This window comes from Mauremys mutica, chromosome 2 (genome assembly GCF_020497125.1).
Source record: "Mauremys mutica isolate MM-2020 ecotype Southern chromosome 2, ASM2049712v1, whole genome shotgun sequence".
In the NCBI taxonomy this organism is placed as follows: Eukaryota; Metazoa; Chordata; order Testudines; family Geoemydidae; genus Mauremys; species Mauremys mutica.
The window spans coordinates 76324704-76351049 of NC_059073.1; the positions used below are offsets into that span (position 1 = coordinate 76324704).

At 44.2% G+C, this 26346-nt stretch overlaps 1 protein-coding gene across 2 annotated transcripts in view; it reads right to left on the reverse strand.

The window, feature by feature from the left end:
• Positions 1–26346, reverse strand: part of SPIDR (scaffold protein involved in DNA repair) — a 330087-nt gene that overhangs the window by 209581 nt on the left and 94160 nt on the right. For both annotated transcript variants that reach the window (XM_045004445.1, XM_045004444.1), the window contains exons 6-7: positions 14557–14813; positions 10449–10549 (exon numbers count right to left, since the gene is read on the reverse strand). In XM_045004445.1, the coding sequence (XP_044860380.1) occupies positions 10449–10549; positions 14557–14813 (358 nt within the window). The remainder of the gene's footprint in view (positions 1–10448; positions 10550–14556; positions 14814–26346) is intronic.

A 26346-nucleotide genomic window follows, 5' to 3' on the forward strand; every position in this document is an offset into this window, starting at 1 on the left:
GCCAACGGCAGGTACCCCAAAGGGAATGAACAGACAGGTTATCATCAAGTGATCCATGACCTGTCACCCAATCCCAGCTTCTGGCAAACAGAGGCTAGGGACACCATTCCTGCCCATCCTGGCTAATAGCCATCGATGGACCCATCTTCCATGAATCTATCTAGCTCCTTTTTGAACCCTGTTATAGTACTGGCCTTCACAACGCCCTCTGGCAAGGAGTTCCAGAGGCTGACAGTATGTTGCGTGAAAAAATACTTTGTGTTTGCCTGCTACCTATTAATTTCATTTGGTGGGCCCTTGTTCTTGTAAATAACCACACTTCCTTATTTATTTTCTCTATACCACTCATGATTTTCTAGACCTCTATCATATCCCCCCATTAGTCGCCTCTTTTCCAAGCTGAAAAGTCCCAGTCTTATTAATCTCTCCTCAAACAGAAGCCGTTCTATACCCCTAATAATTTTTGTTGCCCTTTTCTGAACCTTTTCCAATTCCAATATATCTTTTTTTGAGATGGAACGACCACATCTGCACGTAGTATTCAAGGTGTGGGCATACCATGGATTTATATAGAGGCAATATGATATTTTCTTTATCATTATCTATCACTTTCTTGATTCCCAACATTCTGTTCGCTTTTTTGACTGCCGCTGCACATTGGAACTTTCTCATAGGAAGGCCAAACACAATACAAAGAATACTTGCTTGTAAAAAAACAAGCAAAAAAAGAGAAAGTTATTTACTTTAAGCACATAGTGAGACAAAGATATGGACCGATGACCAGGTGGCCGCCCTACATATGTCCTGGATAGGCACTTGGGCCAGAAAGGCTGCCAGACAGGCCTGCGCTTTGGTAGAGTGGGCGGTGACGATCACCGGGGGCGGCACCTTGGCTTGATCGTAGCAGAAGCAAATGCAGGCTTTCCAAGAAGAAATTATTTGAGTGGATACAGAGTGACCTTTCATCCTGTTGGCCACAGCGACGAATAATTGCCTCAACTTACGGAATGGCTTGGTCCTCTCAATGTAGAAGGCCAGAGCCTGCCTGACGTCCAGTAGCTGTGCTCCTCCTTCAACTTATGCGGCTTCAGAGTAAACATAAACGTCTTAACTTGAATGAAACTGAAACTGAGATACTACCTTGGGAAGGAAGGTCAGGTGTGGTCTTAGCTGGACCTTGTCCCTGAAGGAGACTGTGTAAGGTGGCTCTGAAGTGAGCATCCAAATCTCGGATACCCGGCGGGCTGACATCACCGTGATCAGGAATGCAACCTTCCAGGAGAGGAGAAGGAGCCAGCAGGAAGCCAGAGGTTTGAAAGGGGAACCTGTGAGCTGTGACAGCATCAGATTCAGGTCCCATGGAGGAACAGGATCCCTGATATCTGGGTAGAGGCACTCCAGCCCCTTAAGGAAACTGGCCATGATATCCTGAGAGAAAACTGACCTGCCCTCGAGCCACGGGTGGAAGGCTGAGATGGCCTCTAGATGGACCTTGATCGATGAGAGTGACAAGCCCTGGAGCATGAGATGCAGGAGGTAGCCTAGAATAAGTTGCAATGAAGCTCACTCAGGACGGACACCCTTATCCACCCTCCAGCAGGTGGACTGCTTCCATTTGGACAGGTAGGTCGCTCTGGTGGAGGCTTTCTACTTCCCAAGAGGATTCGCTGGACCTTGGCCAAGCACTGCCACTCCTGTGCGTTTAGCCACACAGCAACCAAGCTGTCAGATGTAGTGCCACCAGGTTCAGGTGCAGAAGACTGCCGTGGTTCTGGAACAACAGATCCACCCTGAATGGCAGCTGAAATGGGGTCGCCACAGAGAGGTACAGCAGAGTGCTGAACCAGTGTTGGCACAGCCAGACTGGCACTATGAGGATGACCATCACCCTGTCCTGTTTGATCTTCATGAGGACCCTGGGCAGCATGGGAGGGAAGGTGTACATCAGAGCCCCCGACCACAGGAGCAGGAAGGCATCTGACAAGGATCCTCTGTCCATGCCCTGAAACAAGCAGAAAACGTGACATTTTTTGTTCTGCCTGGATGCGAATAGGTCCACCTGGGTAGATCCCCACTTGTGGAAGACAGAACTGACCACCCCCGGAAGAAGGGACCACTTGTGGTGAGACAAGAATGTCCTGCTGAGGCGATCTGCCCAAGCATTCTTGGCCCCTGTGCGGTGAGCAGCTACAAGATGAATGTCATGCTGCAGACAGAAGTTCCAGAGCCGGAGGACTTCTAGGCAGAGGGCAGATGACCTGGCTCTGCCCTGCCTGTTGATATAGAAGACAGTGGCCATGTTGTCCTTCAGGACCTGAACCACCATGCCTTGTATGTGGGCAGAAAGGCTTCGCAGGCTACGCGAACCACCCTGAGTTCCCTGACATTGATGTGCAGGGATCGATCATAACTGGACCAATGATCTTACATACTGAGATCGCCCAGGTGGGCTCTCCATCCTAGGTCCAAAGTGTCAGAAGCAAGAGTCACCAACGATACTGGGGCTGCGAAGGGGACTCCTTCCAGCACCGACGCAGGATCTTGCCACCAGGTGAGAGACGACAGTAGGCTCTTTTTCAAGATGCGGGGTCCCTATCCCTATTCCACTGTGGGGGTACATGCACCTGGAGAATTTTCAAAGCAGTGTCAGCTGCTCCACACATATGCCCCGGTTCACCTCATGCCTCCAACCGGGGAGATAAAAGGTGGGGCAGACTGACTGCCTCTCCAGTTCCTTCTCCACTGCAAAATAGGGAAGATCCAAAGCAGAGGGGAAGGAGGACAGATAATGAAATACAGATGGGGACCACACTACTGTAAATAACTTTCTCTTCTTCTTCCTGCGCTGGTTCCACTGTGGGTGACTGACAAACAGTACTCAAATAGGAGGAGGGTCCAAGGTCATAGATGGCAGAGCCAAATGAGGGACTGCTGTTCCAAAAGATGCATCAGCAGAGTAATCCTGTACCAAGGCATAGTGTCTAGAAAACATGTGGACTGAGCTCCAAGTAGCTCCCTTACAAATATCAAGAAGCAACACATCATGAAGCAACGCCATAGATATTGCTTATGCTCTTGTGGAATGTGTTCTGACCCCATGAGAAGAGGGAAGATCAGACATCTGATAGCAGAGCAAAATACAGATAATAAAATACATTTTTACAGATGTCATAAACATACAGCTACGGGTAGCATAAAATCCCTCTTTACCCTGTAAAGCAGGGGTAGGCAACCTATGGCACGTGTGCCGAAGGCGGCACGCAAGCTGATTTTCAGTGGCACTCACACTGCCCGAGTCCTGGCCACCAGTCCGGGGGGCTCTGCATTTTAATTTAATTTTAAATGAAAACTTCTAAACATTTTGAAACCTTATTTACTTTACATACAACAATAGTTTAGTTATATATTATAGACTTCTAGAAAGAGACCTTCTAAAAAGGTTAAAATGTATTACTGGCACGCAAAACCTTAAATTATAGTGAATAATTGAAGACTCGGCACACCACTTCTGTAAGGTTGCCAACCCCTGCTGTAAAGGGTTAATTCCTCTTTTACCTGTAAAGGGTTAAGAAGCTCAGATAACCTGGGTGATACCTGACCAAAAGGACCAATAAGAGGAGAAGATACTTTCAAATCTGTGGGGGAAGGTTTTGGTCTGTCTCTCTTGGAGCCAGCCAAGAAAGCAGGCAGGGAAGTTGCATCTTCTTAAGTATATCTGAACTAAGCATCTAGTCTTGCAGAAATAGTAAGTAACAGCAGAAAAGAAATGCGTTAGATTACCTTTTGTTTTAGCTTGTGAATTTTCCCTGTGCTAAGAGGGAGGTTTATCCCTGTTTTTGTAACTTTAAGGTTTTGCCTAGAGGGGAAATCCTCTGTGTTCTTGAGTCTTTTGTTATTTAAAGAGGTGATTCTTTTACCTTTTCTTTAATTACAATTCTTCTTTTAAGAACCTGATTGATTTTTCATTGTTCTTAAGATCCAAGGGTTTGGGTCTGTGTTCACCTGTACCAATTGGTGAGGATATTATTCTCAAGCCTCCCCAGGAAAGGGGGTGTAGGGCTTGGGGGGATATTTGGGGAAGGTAGGGATCCAAGAGGCCATCCCTAAACGTTTGTTTAAATCACTTGGTGGTGGCAGCAATACTAAGGCTAGAAAGGAATTTGTGCCTTGGGAAGTTTTTAACCTAAGCTGGTAAAAATAAGCTTAGGGGGTCTTTCATGCGGGTCCCCACATCTGTACCCAAGAGTTCAGAGTGGGGAAGGAACCCTGTCAACAGATAAGAAAGTCAAAGCTTTGGACACTGGAGGTTCTGACCTAGACTACGAGGCAGTGAGTCAGAAATGGAGAGGTGGTCTGTCTGCCCTCCCTTTTATCACCTTGGTCAGAGACAAGTGTGGACCAACAGGCACTGCTTTCAAAATTCTCTGGCTCTGGGCACACTGAGTGCACATTTACCCACGCGAATACACGTAGGGACCAGCAACTCAAAGAAGGAGCAAATTTACATTTGGTTTTGTTTTCAACACTGCAACAGGTTCAGACATTTGGCTAGTAAAAGAGGATACAAACAGAAATGTGGCCCTTTGCCATTCCTCTGTAGGTCTAAAATAATAATGTATAGTATTAACTCTTAAGTAGCTATTAAAAGAAATCTAGACTAGGATAGAATGAATAAGGAAGTGAAGCTCAAACTCTTACAGATTTTCATATTCTTAGGGCTTGTCTACACAATGCATTAGCGCACTCCAGCTAGGGTGTAAATTCTAGTACAGACCAGCATGTTGCACACTAACTATCCATGTGGTCCCTGGTAGTGCGGACTACAAGTTCCCTTGTGCACATTGACTTAGTACCATGACTATGTCAATGTGCAGTTCCTTCAAAACTGCACTACCCCTTTCAACTGCATAAAGTTTATACCTCTTGTCCTCGTTTTAAGGACTTTCACAACTCTGCCCCTCCACTAGTTTTTCTGTTCCTGTGTCATATTGAATTCCTGCCCTGCCACAGACCTGCCCACCCAAAAGAAGTTTGGGTTATAACTCTGGAGTAAAGTAGTTTCTCATTAATAAACCCATGCAATTGGAAGTTCCCACAACCCCAAAACACACATCCTGAAGTCCTTGTTATTTCTGTCCTCTGTCTCAAAGCCATAGAGCTTGCATAAATAGTTATGACTATCTAGTCCTTTTTTTGTATTAGAAATGCTAAATATGCAACATAGCAATGTATTAAGCCTCTTGTAATGATTGCAGAAAAAGAAAATAAAAACAACCCTCAGATAAATAAAATGTATACTGTACAAAGCTTCAGCGTTTTCATTCTTAAAATCTACAGCATACAATCCCCTAATACCATATGTATACCCTGCTATGAAGAACAGATTCTTCACAACATAATCCAACACAACGTAGCTGTTGCCTTCCACATCATGCAAGCCCCTCAGAAATTGCAGATGCTTCCTCTGCAACAGGCAGACCTAGTCAGTACAAAGTTCAGCTGCCAAAGACTCCCCCTTGCTCCAATGACATTTCCGGTTTGCAAGATACAGAGCTGAATGAGGAGGAAAAAGGTGTGTATAAATGACCTCACAGACTCTTGCACTCAGTGACTTCAGATTCTTGGAACTACCTATTCCACCCCCAAGAGATAAGTAGTCTAAGGGATTATGAAACCTTCACAACCACATGTACATAGATGGGCCAGATGGCTATAAAAACACAAACCCAAGAACAAAAGAAAATACATTAGATTGTTAGGGGAAGGTTCTTGCCCTCCCCCAATCACTACAGTGCCTTCATGTATCCCTCACACCTAAAACACTGGTATTGTGTTGGTGAAAAAACTCATCACCCCAGTCTCTATTACATTTGGGGGCGAGGAGCCTGTCAAATCATCATTGTGGAGAAATTTTGGAGGAACTCAGTAAAAGGTGTAATGAGAGAGAAGAGACAAACAGGGTAAGTGGGTTATCTTATCCTTGTTCTTTCTCTCTGACTGAAATGGAGTTATCAGCCAAGAACCCAATGAAGTTATGTACACAACAACCTCTCTTTTAAATTGTTCACAATTGACATTCGCATCCCCATAGTGGGGCACCCAGGAGTTCACTAGGTATGCGCTCCCCCTCTGCCATAGGGTTGCCAACTTTCTACTCGCAAAAACCAAACACCTTTGCCCAGCCCCCTACCCCGCCCCTCCTCCAAGGCCCCGCCCCCCATTCACTCCATTCCCCCCTCCCTCTGTCACTCACTCTCCCCACTGTCATTCACTTTCACCGGGTTGGCTCAGAGGGTTGGGGTGCGGGAGGGGTGAGGGCTCCATCTGGGGTTGTAGGCTCTGGAGTGGGCCCAGAAATGAGGAGTTCAGGGTGTGGGAGGGGGTTCCGGGCTGAGGCAGTGGGTTGAGGTGTGCAGGGGTGAGGGCTCTGGGGTGGGACCGGGGATGAGGGGTGTGGAGTATAGATTTTAAGTGATAAGTCAAAGCAGAACAAGTCAGATTTGGTTAAATGAAATAAAAGCAAAATGCATTCTACGCTGATCTTAACACTTTCAGTGCCCTTACAAACTTAGATGCTTCTCACCACAGGCTGGCTGGTTGCCCTTCAGCCAGGCTCTCCCCTTTGATTGGCCCTTCAGTCGCTTGGTGGTGGTGTCTGTAGATGGAGGTGGAAGAGAGAGAGCATGGCAAACGTATCTCCCTTTTAATCAAGTTCTTTCTTCCCTCTTGGCTTTGCCTCCCCGCCTTCAGAGTCAGGTGAGCATTACCTCATTGTAGTCCCAAACTGACCAAGGGAAGGGTGGGTGACTCACTCGAGAGTCCAACAGATCTTTTGTTGCTGCCTAGGCCAGTGTCCTTTGTTCCTGTGAGGCTGGGCTGGGTTTGTCCCATACATTCCCTGATGAGGTGTGAACTGCCCCTCTGCTCCTGGAGAGTTTTGCTTAGGCTTTTTTTCAGCCATGGGGACACATTTTCTGCCTCATAACTATATATAACTATATATTTAACTATATAACACTCACTCTCTCTCTCTCTCTCTCTCTCTCTCTCTCTCTCTCTCTCTCTCTCTCTCTATATATATATACACACACACACACACACAATATAACTATATATAAATGCAACCTATAACATTACTAAAACAACAATGCTCAGTGCAGCATGAGCCTTCCAAAGACACCCCATGACAAACTTTGCATTGGATACCACACAATCATATTATAAGGATGAACATGGGGCTGCAAGGTGCTCCCTCGAGATACAGAGCATCACAACCCCCTCCCCCTACACTTGAAAAATCTTCCAAAAGACCAACAGCTATAAACAGTAATCAGATGTAATATAGTCATAGTTAGCCTCTACCTCAAGAAGGGGCAACTGTGGAGTACATGATGCACCATTCCACAGGTGCTAAAATGGAGTTATTTCTCTCTACAGAATAAGGTGTAGGCTCTGTTGTGGCAGAGGCCAGGAAACTCTCAGACATTCCAAGCTGCTATGGAGTCTCAATTCACTGTATGAAAGACAACGAACATATGCTTCAAGAGGGTGCCGTTTATTGAAGCAAAAACTCAGCTCTGCTACAGAGAGGCAGCCAAACCACACCGGTTACATACAATTAAGCTCTGCAACAGAAAGGAGGTTGGCAAAACAAAGGATTTTTTAAAGAATAAAGCCCAAAAAAAAGATTTCATTGGATGACATGGAGGTTGACACAACATGCAAGATAATAGCAAAATGAAAGCTTCAGTTTTTGCAACATAAAATGTCATGAGGGGGTCAGCCTTCTGGAAACATTTCTCCTAAAATCACATGGATTAATTTCATTGGGAATTCCTCCCTCCCTCCTTATCACTGAATTTCTGGTCTATGTGAACATACAATATAGAACATCCAAAATGACTTAACAGATCTTCAACAACTAAGCTGCTTCTCCTCACACTGATCACTGTGCTCATCTGTCTCTTTTGTGTCTGCCTTTAGCAACAGAAGCAGAGACAAGAGCTGCATGAGAGTCAGAAACAATCCTGCATTTTAGAAATATTATCAGAGCAAAGAAAACTCAGAAGGCTGAGTATCATGCTGCCTGGAGCAGCTCACAGCCAAGAGTACCAACCTCAGGGCAGACTGTCAAAAGCAGGGTAAACACCCCAAATTGGTGGTATGTTCTATAATTAGATTACACCAACCCAGTAACAAATGTGAATTCCTATCTCACTGTACCAGTCTTACCATGGAGTCACAGACAGTCCCCTTGGGCTCTCCAGTCTATCTTGCCACAGGCAAGCTGGATTTAGTGATAAATGATAACTTACACCAAAAATCACAAAATATTCAGGTTGCTTCCAGTCCCAAGAGACCAGCCACTTACCCCAGATCAATTTGTCTTTGGGATGAGATCTAAGGTACATGCCTACAGCCAAATCTGTAATAAATTAACTAAAGCTTTATTAACTAAGAAGAAGAAGAAAGAGTTATTTACAGGCTAAAGCAGGCAAGCATATATACACAAATGAGTTTAAGTCTGTGATTCAAAAGGTGACAGAGATGTTGTAATCTGTCAACACCGAACATCTTTTTAGGGCTTAACCCAGGACAACCCTAGTGATCTCTGCTTTTTGTTTCTTAGCTCCTGCCCGTGTGAGATTCCAACAGCAAAGAGAAGAAAAATCTTCATGCTAGTAATTTTTATTTCCCTCTTCCAGAATTCAAGTGGATGGCACAAGGCCTTCTGCACATACTTCTCCATGCGTGGACGGGGCAATCAACAAAGCTTTTGTCCTACCATGGCCTACTTAATATTTTATAGTCTTCTTGGATGGGTAGCGGGACTGACTCTTCCTGTCTGAGTTCACAATTTCAGAGCAGGCATTTTTACAATCGTAAAACAAACTTTACAGCATGGAATATAGACATTACAAGTGAGATTAATGTATGAGGCAATTTACAAGCATTTCATAGAGTCTAAACACTAAATACATTCTTATAAGACTAATACCTATTTTGAACAAAACTAACATACAGGTGAGCTGGTTTCGTTTCCAGCTACGAGTCTGTCAGTTCTTAGCTACCGCCTACAGCCTTGGTCAGAGCTGGCACTTTGTTTACCAACATTACACTGAGACCAGCAAGTATCAGAGGGGTAGCCATGTTAGTCTGGATCTGTAAAAGCAGCAAAGAGTCTTGTGGCATCTTATAGACTAAGGCTTTGGCTACACTTACACTTCAAAGCGCTGCCACGGCAGCACTTTGAAGCGCTAAGTGTAGTCAAAGCGCCAGCGCTGGGCGAGAGCTCTCCCAACGCTGTCCGTACTCCACCTCCCTGTGGGGAATAACGTACAGCGCTGGGAGCCGCGCTCCCAGCGCTGGGGCTTTGACCACACTGGCACTTTGCAGCGCCGCAATTTGCAGCGCTGGAGAGGGTGTGTTTTCACACCCTGCTGCAGCATTGCAAATTTGTAAGTGTAGCCAAGCCCTAAAAGACGTTTGGGAGCATGAGCTTTCATGGGTGAATACCCACTTCGTTGGATGCATGTTTTTTGAGACCAGCAAGAGATTCTTAGCTTGAATTCCAGTAAGATGAAAGCTAAAAGTGTTACAGTTAGCAGCACAAGAAAAATATTACATTCTTAGATTACAGGCAGTTACATTAAGGTTGCCTAACTGTCAAAGCAAAATTTTAACCATTCAGGGTGAAATTTTCCATACTGGGCATCTGACCTAGGTAGATTTTTTTTTTTTTTTTTAATTTTTAGCTAAAACAAGTCAGCTATTTTTGAGAACTAGATTAGATTAGGGAAATATATGTTGTCCAGCCTATGTCAAAATAAAAAAAAATCAAATAAAAAAAAATCACAGCCATGTTGCTGAGAAGTTCTAGCACTTCCACCCTTTGCAAGACAGACTTGAAAATTTGAAGTGGGGTTGCCCTGATGTAAAAAATGTGCCCTTTGTTGTCCCTGTGAAAATTCACCCAAATTCAGCCAATTTATGAGCTTCTGAACAATCACAGTTTATACACACTCAGTAGAGTCTTCAGAGTTTGGCAGCTACATTCTTTGAAGATTCAGAGAGGCATGTGATCATGTAATTGGAGATTGTATCATAAAACTGCATACATGCAAGGAGGTAAATTAAAATTTCCTATGCAATCTTAATTCTGGCATTTCCTAACATTTAAGCCCCTAGATAGACAGAAAATTTTCACCTTTTGAACTCAAGTTCTTCAGTGACAGGGACATTATGAATACCTAGTGTGCTAGATAAGAGATGCCGTTCTGCAGAATATCAATGGTGCACATGCTGCGACTCAGAACCACTGCTATACAGAAAACAAACTTGCACCATATTACTATATGCATGGCAATGTAAAGTATTTTTCTAATGAACAGATGTAATAGTAACAAATATATACTTTCCTATAACATGCCTACATACATGGTTCTTACCTGAAGAGGTTTTATACTCTGAAACACATTGATGTTTCCAAAAGCTAATGGCAGACCGCTCTCTGTTCTGCAGCCGATTTAACCTCTCTGCTAGCCCTCCCCTGCAGAGAATAAAGAAATGCTCAATTAAGCCAAGAATTAGTATTCAGTTTTGCCAAGTGACAAGTCATAGGACAGATGAAATATTTATTCTGTGACCCTCAGAGACAGAGACATACTGTAAAATTACACTCTACAGATTTTCTCAGACAATTCAGATTGGGCTACAATCCCAAAAAAATGTGAGTTTAGTGCAATAAACAAGACACAGAAATGTTCATCATCCTGGTATTCAAAATTTCAAGTCCCTCAGTCCCCCACCAATATGAGTTTAAGGAACTATTTCCATCCTCCCTCTGCACTTCCACTTTTTTTTTTTTTTTAAATTAGAAAACAGACACAAATATAGGACAATTTTGAAAAGGCCCACATCTGTCCAGAGCAATGCCCTGCCAAGAATGTCACCTTATCCATAACTTCCACCTGGGGTTCACTTTACAGCCACTTTTTCAAAATTGTTTGCCCGCTGGCAACGAATGATTGCAAAAATATTCTTTTACCCACACTTTACCCTAGGATTCATTTCACAAGCTGGATCAAGTGTGCATTTCAGTGGCCTGAAAACTCTCCACACAGAAATTAATTCAACATTCTCAAGGTCAAAGGAACAGTGGCATTTGAAACATACACACTTAAGGTAATTTCAAAGCAATTCCTATACATTAGATACTGACCCCAAAGGGGTCAGTTTTCTAGTTTAAGAACAAACAGACTAGTGCAGGGGCTTGGCCGCCCAGCTTTATTCCAGAGTAGACATGCATAAATGATTTTTTCAGATGATCTTATTCTCAGATGGATAAATATGAAAATGCCTAAGTTAGAGGCGAAGAAAAATGCCCCAATAGTCCCTCAGAGGGTCATGAGGTTATTACATGGGGGGTCACGAGCTGTCAACCTCCACCCCAAACCCCGCTTTGCCTCCAGCATTTATAATGGTGTTAAAGTGTTTTTAATTTGGGGGGGGGGGGGGATTGCACTCAGAGACTTGTTATGTGAAAGGCATCATGTATCTATTGAGGAGGGTGCGGCAGGGGTACTCTTCCCTCCCTCCTGCTGTCCCACCAGTGCTTAGAGGATTGTTTAATAATTAGGGCTGTCGATTAATCGCAGTTAACTCACACAATTAACTAAAAAAAAAAAATCATGATTAATCACAGTTTTAATCGCACTGTTAAATTGAAATTTATTAACTATTTTGGATATTTTTCTACAGTTTTCATATATATTATATTGTGTTGTAATTGAAATTAAAGTGTATATTTTTATTACAAATATTTACACTGTAAAAATGATATAGTATTTTTTAATTCACCTCAGACAAGTACTGTAGTACAATCTCTCTGTCATGAAAGTGCAACTTACAAATGTAGATTTTTTTTTTGTTTTATAACTGCACTCAAAAACAAAACAATGTAAAACTTCAGAGCCTACAAGCCCACTCAGTCATACTTCTTGTTCAGCCAATCACTAAGACAAACAAGTTTGTTTACATTTACCGGAGATAATGCTGCCCTCTTCTTTACAATGTCACCTGAAAGTGAGAACAGGCATTTGGCATGGCACTTTTGTAGCCAGCACTGCAAAGTATTTACATGTCAGATATGCTAAACATTCATATGCCACTTTATGGTTTGGCCACCATTCCAAAAAGACATGCTTCCATGCTGATGATGCACGTTAAAAAAAATTGTTAATTAAATTTGTGACTGAGCTCCTTGTATGTCCCCTGCTCTGTTTTACCCACATTCTGCCATATATTTCACATTCTAGCAGTCTCAGGTGATGACCCAGCATATGTTCATTTTTAAGAACACTTTCGCTGCAGATTTCACAAAATGCAAAGAAAATGCCAAAGTGAGATTTCTAAAGATAGCTACAGCACTCGACCCAAGGTTTAAGAATCTGAAGTGCCTTTCAAAATCTGAGAGGCACAAGGTGTGGAGCAAGCTTTCAGAAGTCTTAGAAGAGCAACATTCTGATGTGGAAACTACAGAACTCAAACCACCAAAAAAGAAAATCAACCTTCTGCTGGTGGCATCTGACTCATGTGATGAACATGTGTCAGTCCGCACTGCTTTGGATTGTTATCAAGCAGAACCCGTCATCAGCATGGATGCATGTCCTCTGGAATGGTGGTAGAAGTATGAAGAGGCATATGAATGTTTAGCATATCTGACACAAATACTTTGCAATGCCGGCTACAACAGTGCCATGTGAACACCTGTTCTAACTGTCAGGTGACACTGTTAATAAGCAGTGGGCAGCATTATCTCCTGTAAATGTAAACAAACTTGTTTGTCTTAGCGATTGGCTGAACAAGAAGTAGAACTGAGTAGATTTGTAGGCTCTTAACATTTTACATTGTTTTATTTTTGAATGCAGTTTTTTTGTACATAATTCTACATTTTTTAATCACTTGACAGCCCTATTAATACAGTAACTCCTCACTTAACGTTGTAGTTATGCTCCTGAAAAATGTGACTTAAAGTGAAACGATGTTAAGCGAATCCAATTTCCCCATAAGAATTAATGTAAATGGGGGGGTTAGGTTCCAGGGCAGCTTCCCCTACTACGCAAGCACCAGGGGTGGGGGGCTCAACCCTCAGCCTGCCAACTCCACCCCTTCCCCCAAGCTTCTACCTTTAACCCGCCTCTTCTCCCCCCCCACCTCCTCCCCCTTTACTTCACACGCTGCATCCTGGCTCTCTCCCTTCCCTTCTAAATGCTGCAAGCCAGCTGACTGCCACGTTCGGGAGGCAGGGGAGGGAGGGAGGGAGGAGGCCCGCCGAGTCCTTGCTCCTCCCCCCTCCCCGGGGCAATCAGCTGGCTTGCGATGTTCGGGAGGCAGGGGGAGACTGTGCGCCAAGTCCTTGCTCCTCCCCCCTCTCTCCTGCCTCCAAAACGCCGCAAGCCAGCTGATTGCCGCAGGCAGGAGGCGGGGGAAGGCGCTGATCTGCGGGGTCTGCCGGTGGGCAGAAGGCGTGCGGGGGGGGGGGCGCGTAGGGAGGCTGCCAGCTGTGCAGAAAGCAGGCAGCCAAACAATGCAAGAGTGGAACATTGCACATCTTTAAATGAGTATGTTCCCTAACTGATCAGCAACATAACAATGTTAAGCGGGACGACTAAGTGAGGGGTTACTGTAATTTGTTCCAGTATCTTTCCAGGTATCAAAGTTAGGCTGACTGGTTTAGAATTCCTGGTATCCTCTTTGCTCCCCTTTTTAAAAATAGGTGATATGTTTGTCCTTCTCCAGTCCCCAGGGCCTCACCTGTCTTCCATGAGTTCTCAAAAATAATTGCTAATGTTTCCAAGATTGCTTCAGCTAGTTCCTTAAGTACCATAGGATTTTCATCAGACCGTGCCAACTTGAACTAAAGATGATAATGATACGATGTGCTACCAGCACAGCACCAGAATGGACCACCATCTAGAGTTTTGTTCTTTAGAGAATTCTGAAACCTGATGGGGTCCATCAGCCCCTGACGGCTAGTCATACCATGTGGTTATACTACAGAATGCAAAAAAACCCAGAGCCCTGCCATCCAGAGCTGCAGTATCAATTTCCCATATTCCTGTGTGTGCTGGTAGTTCACTTAATACAGAGAGTCTAATAATGGAGGCTTTGATAAACAGGGTTCTACTGTACCTCTGTTCTGACTTCAACCCTGAAGCTAACTTACCCCTTCAGTCTGGCCTAAAAAAGCTGGGAAGGGGGATAGAATTAATGTCTGTAAGGCATTTTAAATCACTATAAAAAGTGCTCAACTATACTGAAACGTAGAGAGCTGGACTTCAAAATCCAGCGCTTTCCTCACTGATTTCAAGACAGAAAATGCTTTCTTGGTTTTTTGTGGGTTTTTTTTTTTTAAGCAGATGAGAGAGCGTCTGAGTAAGTTTTTCTTCTTTAAAATTTTAACTCTAAAAAGAAAATTAATCTTATAATACATTCTACTGGTTTTGATAAATATTTTCAATTGAAGTTTTTCCTTGAAAAAAAATTGTAATCTACCTCAGCAATTTCCTTTTCTTTGCAGAATCTTCTGGAGTCCTTGAGGTCTTATCTGCTTGTTTCTTAGGTGTCTGCAGAAGGGCCTGTGCCGATTTTAGCCAGTCACTTGCAGATCTGCCTGTCGCCTGTGCCAGATCTGCTTCAGAACTTGACTGTAGCCTTTTGCTAAATCCAAAATTAGAAGACTCTGTGTCCACCTGGTCTTCTTCCAGGTTTTCACTCTCAGATGAATATTCAGAAATTTCTGTAGAAACTGTCTGGACATATGAAAATAAGAACAAACATAGAGCATCAAGTTTGAACATACACTGACAGAAGAGTATGCCTGATTTATTTTTTGGATGTAGGTTTGTCAAATTAGGGAAAATAGTTGCCTCCAACAATCTAAAGATCTCTTTACTGACTATCCGACTTTATTGAAATACTGGATTAAGTCAGCTTTGTTCTAAAGGGACTTAAAGGTGTCCCTTAGGACTCCTCATTTCCAGCTCAGAGAATAGACAGGATTCCTTTAAGTAATGTTTTTATAAACTGCTATACAAAATCTCATGGCAGAGGATGTTGTGGAACATTAAGGCCTGTAACTTTCTACTAAAGCTGACTCATGGGCCTTGTCTACATTGAGGTTTTCCTCAAATTCTCCCATCACTGCTCAGGGGTGTCAAGTTGTATAGGCTCGTGGTGCTCGGGCTTCAGCAAATTCAGGGCCCAGGGGGCCCGGCTCCACCAATGTTTGGGGCCAGGTCTCTCCTCCGGCCCCGCCTGCCGTCCCCATGGCCTCTCCCGGCCCTGCCTGCCCCCAGCATCCGTGCCTGCCCTGGGCAGCTGCCCCCTGCAGCTCTGCACTGTGCTCCCTTGCCAGCCGCTACCATGGCCGACTACAAGGGAGTGGTGCCAGGGCAGGCTGAGGCGGCTGCTGCACCTGCGGAGGGAGGGTGGAGGGAGGGGGAGGAGGCACATGGCAGCCCCCCGTCCCCCGGTAGGCAACTCCGAGTCGACTCCAAGGGCTTATCCTGGCTCAACCTCCTGAGCAGCAGCTAGGGGCAGGGGCTTAGGTTAGTGTCATGGCGGGGAGGGGCCCCACTACCCCTCCCCCCCCCTGGAGCTCGCTGCTGCCAGCAGGGAGAGGGCTGGGGGGAGTCATCCTCTCTGGCCCCCTGTCCCAACCTGCCTGCTACTCCCCAAACACCTCATCCCCAGCCCAGCCACATGCCCCACATCCCCACCCTGTGTCCCAGCCCAGAGCCCACACCCAGCACCCAAACCCCCTTCCAGAGCCCGCACCCAGCATCCCAAACCCCCTTCTGCACCCCTTCATGCACCTCGTCCCAGCCCAGATCCCACGCCCAGCACACAAGCTCCCTCCCAGAGCCCGCACCCCAAACCCCCTTGTGCACCCCAGCCCCCGTCCCAGCCCAGACTCTGCACCCAGCACCCAAACTCCCTCCTAGACCCTGAATCCCTCCTGCATCCCAACCCCCTGCCCCAGCCCAGAGCCTGCAACCAGCACCCAAACTCCATCCCTAAGCCTGCACCCCTTCCACACCCGAACTCCCTCACTAAGCCTTAGGCAGATGTGGCGGCGGGGCAGGACTTGGACCCATTCTGGGCACCACCAAAAACTATACAAACCTGCCACCTCTATCACTGCTCTAAGATGGGTTACATGACACCACAGTAAAATTGCTGGGGGCTAGTGCCAGTGGAGCCATAATAGTGCTATTGCAACACTGGGACAGTTTGACAAAAGAACTCCTCAGTGTACACAAGATACATGACTCAGAATTATCTTTGCAATTATCAGCCTGTTTGGCTCTTTGAAAGTAGTATCCTCACTTTACAGAAGTGGAACTGAAAAACAGAGAGAGTAAGTGACTTGCTCAAGGTCAAATTTTCATCAGCTTAGAGTGCCCTTGACCACAGAATCTCTTTTCCCCCATGGAGCCAGCAAGGCAGACAAAATCTCCAATGAAGACTTTAAATCACTGGTGCCATCATAACAACTGAGGTTAATGCCTCCTCTCAAGAAGCTAGCAGTGTCATCTGTCAATAATTAACCTAATTATTTGCAACAAAACATTGTGTTTAACACTGTATTTTTTTTTTAAAGTTCTCTAAATTTTTCTCCAACACAAGATTAGTGTAAATTATGAGATGCATGGTAAGTGTTCAAAGAACACCCATATGCTTTCAAAAAGGAGTTGGAAGGACTTTTAAAAATTACTCAGAGAGGAAAAGAATGGCAAAAAATGTATTTAGCCCCCCCCAAAAAAGCAGGCTAATATTAAACACAACGGCTATCAACATTGTATTTTAGCAAACAGTGGTTTTTTGGAGTGTGTGGGTTTTTTAAGGACAATGCTTTCCTCCTGGAAATGCAACCAGAAATAAAAAGGTTTCACACAGTAATAAATTAGTACACCAGTTCTTCATTTTTACATAACCCTTGGATATATTCTTTTGCTTTTGGAGACACTTGAGTTTACTGAGATAAATAGCTAAAATACCCATCACATCAAAAACAAAAAAAGGGCTGCAAACATGAAGTAGTTTGTGCACATAGATCCCAAGTGAGGAAAGCAATTAAACATGTTCTTAACTCTAAGGATGTGCTTAAGACCCATTGAATTTAATGGGAGTTAAACATATGCTTAAGTGTATTCCCCTGAATCAAGGCAATATTTTTGTTGGAATTTATTACTATACACATATTAAAACTATTAATTTCCCAAGAAGTCCCATCTTGTGTGTGTGTTTGGTTTTTTTTTTTTGTTTGTTTTTTGTTTCTGGAGAGTAAGCAAGGAGAGTATATGTATTGTCACTGAAAGCCAGAAAAGTTTTAGTCTCTTGGCCTCCTCATTCTTGGGGAGTGAAACTAGAATGCCCTTGCTTGTCTCTCTCGTAGGCCGCTGAAACAAACAACTAATGACACTGGGGGGGGAGGGGAGCGGGGGGGTGTATAAGTATTCAAACCCCTTGGCAGGGACGAAATACTTTTTCTCAGCCCTCTTGGAAGTGAGCAGGCTTGAGGACAGGGCTTACCAGAGGGCTTTGGTAATCTTTAGGACCCCTTCGTGCACTGGGAGTGCATGCAGGGGTGGATGCAGAGAGCACATTAAACAAAGTGTCTGATTGCTCCACCATCTCTTCCGCCTCTAGGCCTAAGTTAGTGTCCACACTTCGGAGCAGGGCTTGGTGCTCCTTAAAGTTGTCTGGTGAGCTAGCGTGAAGGAGCTCCGCCACAGCCTCATCTGGAGAGGATGAGTATAACTGAACCACTGGGGGAGGGCCTGGGGCATCATTCCCCGAGTGGGGAGGGGGCCGTAGGGTGGGCACCTGTCCCTCCACTTTGCGCACCAGCCCAGTGCCATTCGGTGATTGTCCAGTGCAGCGACCAACAATTGGTGAGACGGGGCATTGGCATAACCAGCACACCCCAGGCATTCCAGTAAGGCCATTGTGCCGGCCACTGGCCATGCTTCCAGGACGGTATCGCTGAGCTGGACACAGCCTCAGGAGCCCAGTCATGACGGTGCTGTCTCAGCGAAGGGCTGAACTCCCTCTCCGTGCCAGAGGAATCCTCATCCGGTGACCATGGCAGGGCCGTCGACACCTGAATCTTGCGGCTAACCATCGACATGGGTGACAGGTGCCTCGAGTAGGCAGACCAGGAGTAGGGGGAGCGGCGCTTTGTTGAGGAGAGTGCCCATCATCTAGATGACAGCGATCGACGGCATGCAGAGGGTCGGCATGAGGATGACCGGTGCCGACCAGATGATGACCGGTACTTCTCTCTGGGCAAGTCTTGACACAAAGACAGATACTGGGAGCGCAGTGCCGGCAATCTGTTGTGGCAAACCGGTGACCTGGGCTGATGCGGAGACCAGAGGCGTGATGACAAAAAGCTCTGCCTCGGCTCCGGAGATCATCAGCGTTCACTTCCCTTCTGGGAGGCTTTCATGGCTGGCTTGCCCTTGTAGGGAGCCTTTGCCAGGTCCAGTGCTGCCCGCATGCTGGCTGCGGTGAGAGAGTCCTTTGCTTTCTGGGCGCCAGGAGCTGGGAAGATGTTGACTCCTCCATCGGTCTGGATCACCTACCACTCCCCGGAGTCAGTGGCGGATCACATAGGGGGATAGGAGGTTCCCTTGGGGGGGAGGGATAGCTCAGTGGTTTGAGCATTGGCCTGCCAAACCCAGGGTTGTGAGTTCAATCCTTGAGAGGACCATTAGGGATCTGTGGCAAAAATCTGTCTGGGGATTGGTCCTGCTTTGAGCAGGGGGTTGGACTAGATGACCTCGTGAGGTCCCTTCCAACCCTGATATTCTATGATAAGTGTCCCCTTCCAACTCTGGCATGGGCGGGTGGCCCAAACAGGGTCCTTTACCCAATGCCCCTTGGTCTGTCTTGCTCAGTGCTGGGTTGTGCTTCTTAAGACTTCTTGGGCACTGGCAAAGGGAATCGGTGCCAGGTAGAGCCTAGTGCTGGGAGTGCGCCACAAACTGAGGACCAAGTGCTGTGTGCATCCGGCCAGGACGGCTCTGAGGTTAGGCGGAGAGTGACGTGAGGACGTGTCCTGGGATGAAAGTTCTTACAGATGCGACACTTTTCTTTGATGTGGGATTCCCCCAGGCACTTCAGACAGCTGCCATGCAGGTCACTAGCCTGCACAAGCAGATTACACTCAGCCCAGGGCTTAAAACCCAACGACCAGGGCATGCCTCATCTGGGGCAAAGTCCCCACCAGGACCCTAACTAATTAACTAAAGTACTTAACTGCTACTTATTATCTTATCTACAATAAACAAAACTATTTACAGCTGGACCACTAAGTCAAAAGGGAAAGAAACTGCTGACCATTTGCGAAGCAAGGAAAAGAGGAGCTCTGACTAACCACTACGGGTGGTATGGAAGAACTGAGAGGGCATAGGGCTGGTAGCGCCTGATATACTGACACATGAGTGCGGCACTCCAGAGGTCACCACAGCCAACCACTAAGGCAAAAGTCTCCAACTGTGCACGATGGCATACACACACACCTAGAATGGAATTGACATGAGCAACCACTCGAAGAAAAGTTTAAAAGCTATACATATTTTTCTCTTTAAAGCTTCCCCCCTCCCCCATTTTGAAAAATGTTCATTGAAACACTATGTTGACTTCAACACAGGATCTTTTACTAAGACTCAGGGAGATAATTCAGTTAAGGAAAGTATTTCTTTTCAGTCTTAAGGGTTAAATTCAGCTATACACCTTTGCTTAAAAGCCTAAATTCTTGGGTATAAGCTTTTGTGTGTGCAGTACCGTAGGAGACACCACCTTTCTTCTGACAGCATAACCACAGAGAGAGCAGAGTCTGTGAGATTAAATAGTAATGTGTGGGCTGAGTTAACTATGATGACAAAAAGAAGTAATAAGATAGAGAAATCACTAGTTCATAATTTTTTGGAGCTGCAAGCCCAAACTGATAGAGGAGATTAATTGAAACTTCTTATCTGGAGCAATAATGCAATGTGTTGATGATAATAGCAGCTTATATTTATGCAATGCCTTTCATCCCAAAGGACACCAAATTACTTTACAAAAGTACAGATCAAATTGTGGTTGCTTGTTTGGGTGCACAAAGGAAGGAGAAAGTGCAGGAAGCTTCCTTGCAATTCCTCTGTGCACATGCACTAGCACAGTCAGATGTGCTCCATATCATTAAAGTAGTAGTAGTAGGCAAAATGGGAAGTGACCTGGGCCTGCTCAATGCCCCACATCCCTTTCTGTACGCATTATTACTCTGAGGCTGACACCACAGAGAGTGCAACTGCACTCTTTTAAAGAACTGGTAACAGTTGCCTCTCCTGAGTACACTGACCCAGTCTCCACCAACCACCACTCCCAACCTCAACAAAAGCCACAACATAGCCACTTTACATCGACACAATGAAATGCAACTGTCCTCTGGGGTGGAATGAAGTAGCTGTTTAACCGTGCACAGAAACATTACATAATCATTTAGGACAAATAGTGAGAGAATGCTACATCCACTTCAATCTGCAGGAGAAATGATATACGACAAGTGGTAGTTTCTCAAAGTAGAATTTAATCAGGGCCAAATACCCCATCTCTTCTAAACAGTGCTATGAGATCTTTAACAAGTGGTTAGCACTTCATTTTTAATGACTCATCAGAAAGACGTTAATTCCAGCTGCACAGCTCCTCTCATGATGCCAGGGCATGGGTTCATTACTGTCTCTAAAGAAAGAGGATCAGCTTCTAAATTAACAGCACCACTTCCTGGAACACATTGGCTTTTCTTTGGAGGTCCCTCGTTGAAATATTGACCAGTTCTGACACTGCTAAGGTTGAAAGTTGTGTCAAGATCACAATACCAGAAGCTGTGTTTGCATTAGCTACTTTATTAGCTGCAGGTTGCCCCAAGTATACATGTGATCAAATTCAAAGCACTAGCACTATTGTCACTGAAAGCCTATTGGACATTTTTTGAAGAGTTTCCATAGGGTGAAGGAATTGGAAGGGATTTGGTCTAAGTCTGCGGATGTTCACAGACAACATGCCTTAAGAACATAAGAACAGCCATACTGGGTCAGACAAAAGGTCCATCTAGCCCAGTATCCTGTCTTCCAACAGTAGCCAATGCCAGGTGCGTTAGAGGGAATGAACAGAACAGGTAATCATCAAGTGATCTGTCCCCTGTTACCCATTCCCAGCTTCTGTGGAATCCTCTCACCTATTTACAAGCTATCCACATGAGTACTAAAATGAAAAGAGAAAAAAATAGGATGCTCCCCAAAATGACTGGAGATCAAAGCACAATACTCAGGACACCAAAATGGTATACTCGTTTCCATTTCTGCACAACCTTTGACATTTGTTCTAGAAGTACCTCCTGTCAGGCAATTTTACATAGTGTCATTTATTTCAGGAAACTGTTCACCTTCTTCAAGTGGACAATAACTGTGGTGATAGTGACCATTAGAGGAAACAGTAACCCCAATAACCAAGAGGAGGGACAAATGAGATCTTGCCCAGAATATTGTTCAAGAGTAATAGGAAAGAGTTCAACCTGAATGAGGAAATTTTGTGGCTTCTATTACAAGCAACTAGCATCCATTGCCTCAAAAAAGAGTAACAGCAATGAAAAACAAAATTATCTGCATTGTTACAGAGTAGCTCTGATTCCTTGTTCAGATGATACTGTCTTGGCTCAGAAAAAGCATGGCTGGCACTGACTTCTCAAATTAAAAAATGCACATGTCATCACGCACACAATCCTACCTCCTTCCAGTACACATGATACTCATTTGCCAACATGGTGCTGCACGCAGCACCACTTTTTTTAGAAAACACAAATGAAAGAAGAGGCTGAAACATGGTTTTGCTCCTCCAAACATGCATTTTTCTGCTGTGGTTTTGTAAAACCTCAAGAGAACAGTTTAACTTGTAACAAAATAGATTTTTCCACTGACCTAGTGGGGAAGTTCCAGGTTAGTGAAGCTTTAGCCAGGTAAAAAGGAGTGAGGAGCCAGTGGCAGGAAGAAAGAAATAGAAGCTACAGGCATCCTCTAATCTCCAAAGCTGAGCAGAAACAGCATCTTTTGAGGCAAACAGGTTTAGCAGGTTACAGTTCTGAAGATGTCTGCAAGCTGTTTCAGCCTGCCTGTCTCAGAACAGGTTGGTTTAAGCATGGATCCTCCTAACAGAAATAGTAGAGTATATTTGCTCAGTCCAAGTATACTCTTACACACAAAAAAGTGCCTCCCTTTCATTTCATTTTTATTTCCAAAGGCACTTGCCAGCTATAATATTAAAATTAAAGTTTTGAATGAACAAACAGATCAAACTAACAAGAACAGTAAGACAAAGTGCTATCTATTGGAGAGAGGAGTCCAGGTTAAAAGAAGGAAATGACTGGCTAAGTGACAATTTACAAAGATGAAGTTTTAGGGTTACTTCGAGGCCCTGCCCATATTATAAATATGACTGTGTGAAGGAGACTCACTTGCAATGTAGGTATTTGGAACAGCCATGTTGTAACTGAGCCTCTTTACACTATTGTCTTTGTAATGTAGGTAGGCCTTAAAATCAGGGATTTTGTGATTTTTTTACCTCAAACAGCGCTACTGTCCTCTCCATCAGCTTGTAGCACAGGTGTACAGAACCTGTGTTTTCCATTAACCTGATAACTGTTTAAGTCTCAATGCTGAATCTCCAGATAAGGTTTTATTGCCTTGTCTAATCTCTGATTCATCATCACACAAGAATATCTTCAATTTCTTCCACTTATGTCAGGTTAAGAGACCATGAAGATTATGGACATCTATTTATTTTTCAAAAAATTGTTAAAATGATTTGGATCAACCTGTGTACATAACTAGCCTATGTACAGGATCGGCTCTAGGCACCAGCAAACCAAGCACATGCTTGGGGCGAGGGACTTACTGGCCACCGCTTCCAGCAGCCCCTATTGGCCTGCAGCGGCGAACTGCGGCCAGCGAGAGCCACGATCGGCTGGACCTGTGGACAGGGCAGGTAAACAAACCGGCCCGGCCCACCAGGGGCTTTCCCTAAACAAGCGGCAGCCCCAGTTTGAGAAACACTGGTGTAGATGGTTAGCACCACTGAAAAATCAGGCCACTTTTATACAAGAACTTACTTGGCTGTAGATGTCTATCTTTAGGCACCTACATTTGAAAATTTTGGCCAACAACACTGAAGTCTCTTCATCCTTGCTGTCACTTATATAAGGACTATTTCTGACATTAAAGTTGCTAGTTATTACTATCTTTCTATCAGTAACTATATGAGAGCTATCACCACATCAACCGTTAAACCTGTTCGATATTGTTTTGCTTTAGGTAGTTATGTATTCAGTTTCATTTATGAAAATGGAGTGGATATAGGCTATAAAACCCCAGTTTTTTGAGATTGAGTAAAATCATGAGTAAAATCAGTATAAATACAATTCTTGCAAAACTGCTTTCTAACACTTTGGTTGCCTAAATTGAACAGGGAAAAACTACAATAGAACTAGGTTTTAAGACCACATTCTTGTCTAGAAAATAGGCCAGAATTGCCAACATTTTGATTTTGAAATGAAGAGAATTTTATTCAGGAATAAATCCTATGTACTAGAAGTAAAATCTGTAGCATGTTTCAAGCTCTTATCTAAAGAAGGGATCAGAACAGCTTGGTATAAGCATAAGTGCCACTTATGCCATAATGCTGAATTCTGAGCAGGTATTCTACTTCAGATTAGACATGACTCTGTGCCAGCAGTCGAAACTCCAACAAACTAGTCCATTTCCTCCTCTTCCAGCAACTTCAGGTAGTTCACATCTGCCAAAGAGCAATTACCACCAACCTGTACTTTGAACTAAACTGGACTATCTAATCATTTCAGTCCTTGGGCCCTTTCATCTGAGCTGGCCATGTAGACAGATTTGTTCACAATCGGTATGAAATTTTTGTCAGAGGCTTCAGAAATAATGTTCACTTATCAGCTCAAGATGAGGGGGAAGAGGTACTACTTCTGATGGTCTGCATTTTTCAAGGGTAAACTGGAGCAAAGCTTATTGATGGACTCAATCTTGCTTCCATTTACATCTCTGCTCTCAGTACCATTTTATGGGAATAAATCCAGGTGCACACACAAACACAGGGTTAATGTTCCACACTAACAGCTCCTGCAGTGCTGGGGAATTTAGGTTACAGCACTAAAGGAACATTATAGTGGACGCATTTTCTCCCACTCTCACTGCATTCCTCCCAAACCTCTTGCTTGACTGCCCTTCCCCTTTGCCCCACTTCTTGCTTCACAACTCATAAGGCTCTGTCCCTTATGCCTGGAACAGTCACTCTCATCTCCTTCAAATCCCTCCCCTAAAATTTTTACTTCTCCCTACCTTCTCATCTCCCCCATGCCTACCTTTTGTAAGATACCATGCCAGGTTTTATTTTTATTGGCGTTGTCTATTTTAGACTATAAACTCTTCATGGTAGTGAATGTGTCTTTTCTACACGTCTGAAGCATCATGTCATTTTTAGTGATTGTTAATCATGATGATGACAATATATGCATACTGAGGAAACTAGCAGCAGAATGGGGAAAGTATTAATTTGTTTTCCCAGTTAAATCAAACAGCATCTCCTAACTATACCCATGAAAGTGAGCAAAAAGAAATGTACATTAAATGAACTCTACTAGAATTCTTTGTTTTTGAGAGAAATGCACTAAGTTTATTGATATAATATCACAACGTGTGTGTTAATCTGTAGAGAGGTGGGAACAGGAGGGAAAGTAAGTCATCAGAAACTGGGCTAGGTGTGCTGTCCTTGGGAAGTTTTTGGGGAAATGCATTACATTTAGCAGAATCGCGTGCATTATATAGACAAAAAATATGCTGTCAACATTGCTCATCTGCTTGTAAAACACACCCTGTTAGCAGAATGAGTAGTTCTGCTTGGCCAGTCTCCAAGCATCTAAGGACAGTGGCAACGTGGAAGGCAGGAGACTGAGTTCAATAAAAATCCAGTATATGTGCTATTGTAAAAAAAAATAATTAAAAAAGTTTATCAATTTCAAATTTTATAATTCAGATTTTTATAACTATATAAGCCACTAATGAGAAGATACTGAAATACCATGCCTGCTAGATTCCCTGGAATGTGCTGACAGAACATTTCTATAAATCTGTGAGGAATTTCAGGTTGCTAGATGTAATGTTTTCTTTGATAATCTTTTCAACAAGTTGAGGATAATGTTTAACAAGGGCTGCATTAACCCACCCAAAACCACAGAGGAATAAGAAATAAGATATGGAAATAAGCAATCATCTCAATTCACTCTCTTCCTCAGGTACTTCTAATGCAGGGGTCGGCAACCTTTCAGAAGTGGTGTGCCGAGTCTTCATTTATTCACTCTCATTTAAGGTTTTGTGTGCCAGTAATACATTTAATGTTTTTAGAAGGTCTCTTTCTATCTATATCTATAAAACTAAACTATTGTTATATGTAAAGTAAATAAGGTTTTTAAAATGTTTAAGAAGCTTCATCTAAAATTAAATTAAAATGCAGAGCCCCCCCAGACCGGTGGCCAGGACCCAAGTAGTGAGTGTGCCACTGAAAATCAGCTCGCGTGCCGAAGGCGGCACGTGTGCCATAGGTTGCCTACCCCTGTTCTAATGTGTCCATCACTAAAGCATCTAGGGGGTCTCAAACGTAATGTGTGTACCAGTGGTGCTTTGTGAGATTGTTGGAAGCAATGTAGCAAAACCTCTTTAATAAATCTTTCTTTTTCACATGAAAAGTTGCCACATGAATTACAGCGCACCAGAAAATGCCCAAGAAGCAAAATGTACACTCCTGACTGCTTTCAGCCATAATTGTGAAAGACTCACTGATCATGCCAGCATAGTCACTTTATTTAGTAGTGTCTTGTGTGCAGATGGGTGTTATACTCATCTGGTGTACATCTGGATGGCTTTCTGCTAAGCCTAGCCTTCAGCTTGTGCTGAGCCACATAGCTGAAGCAACTGAGGAGAACTACAAAGTTCCATATCTCAAAACCAGAGAGCCTTTCGTTCGAAAAGATGCAGGCATATAGGGCTGTTTCCGAAGCAGGGAACCCAGAGATCAAAGCCCCTCTATCCCCACCCCCACCGCTGTAGCAGAGCAGGAGCTTTCTCTATATTCTTTGCCCTGCAGAGGCTGTAGCCTGGTCCCTGCAGGCCTGGGAGGCAGAGGATGCATGGGGAATTCCCTCCTGTCTCCACAGGGAAGTTG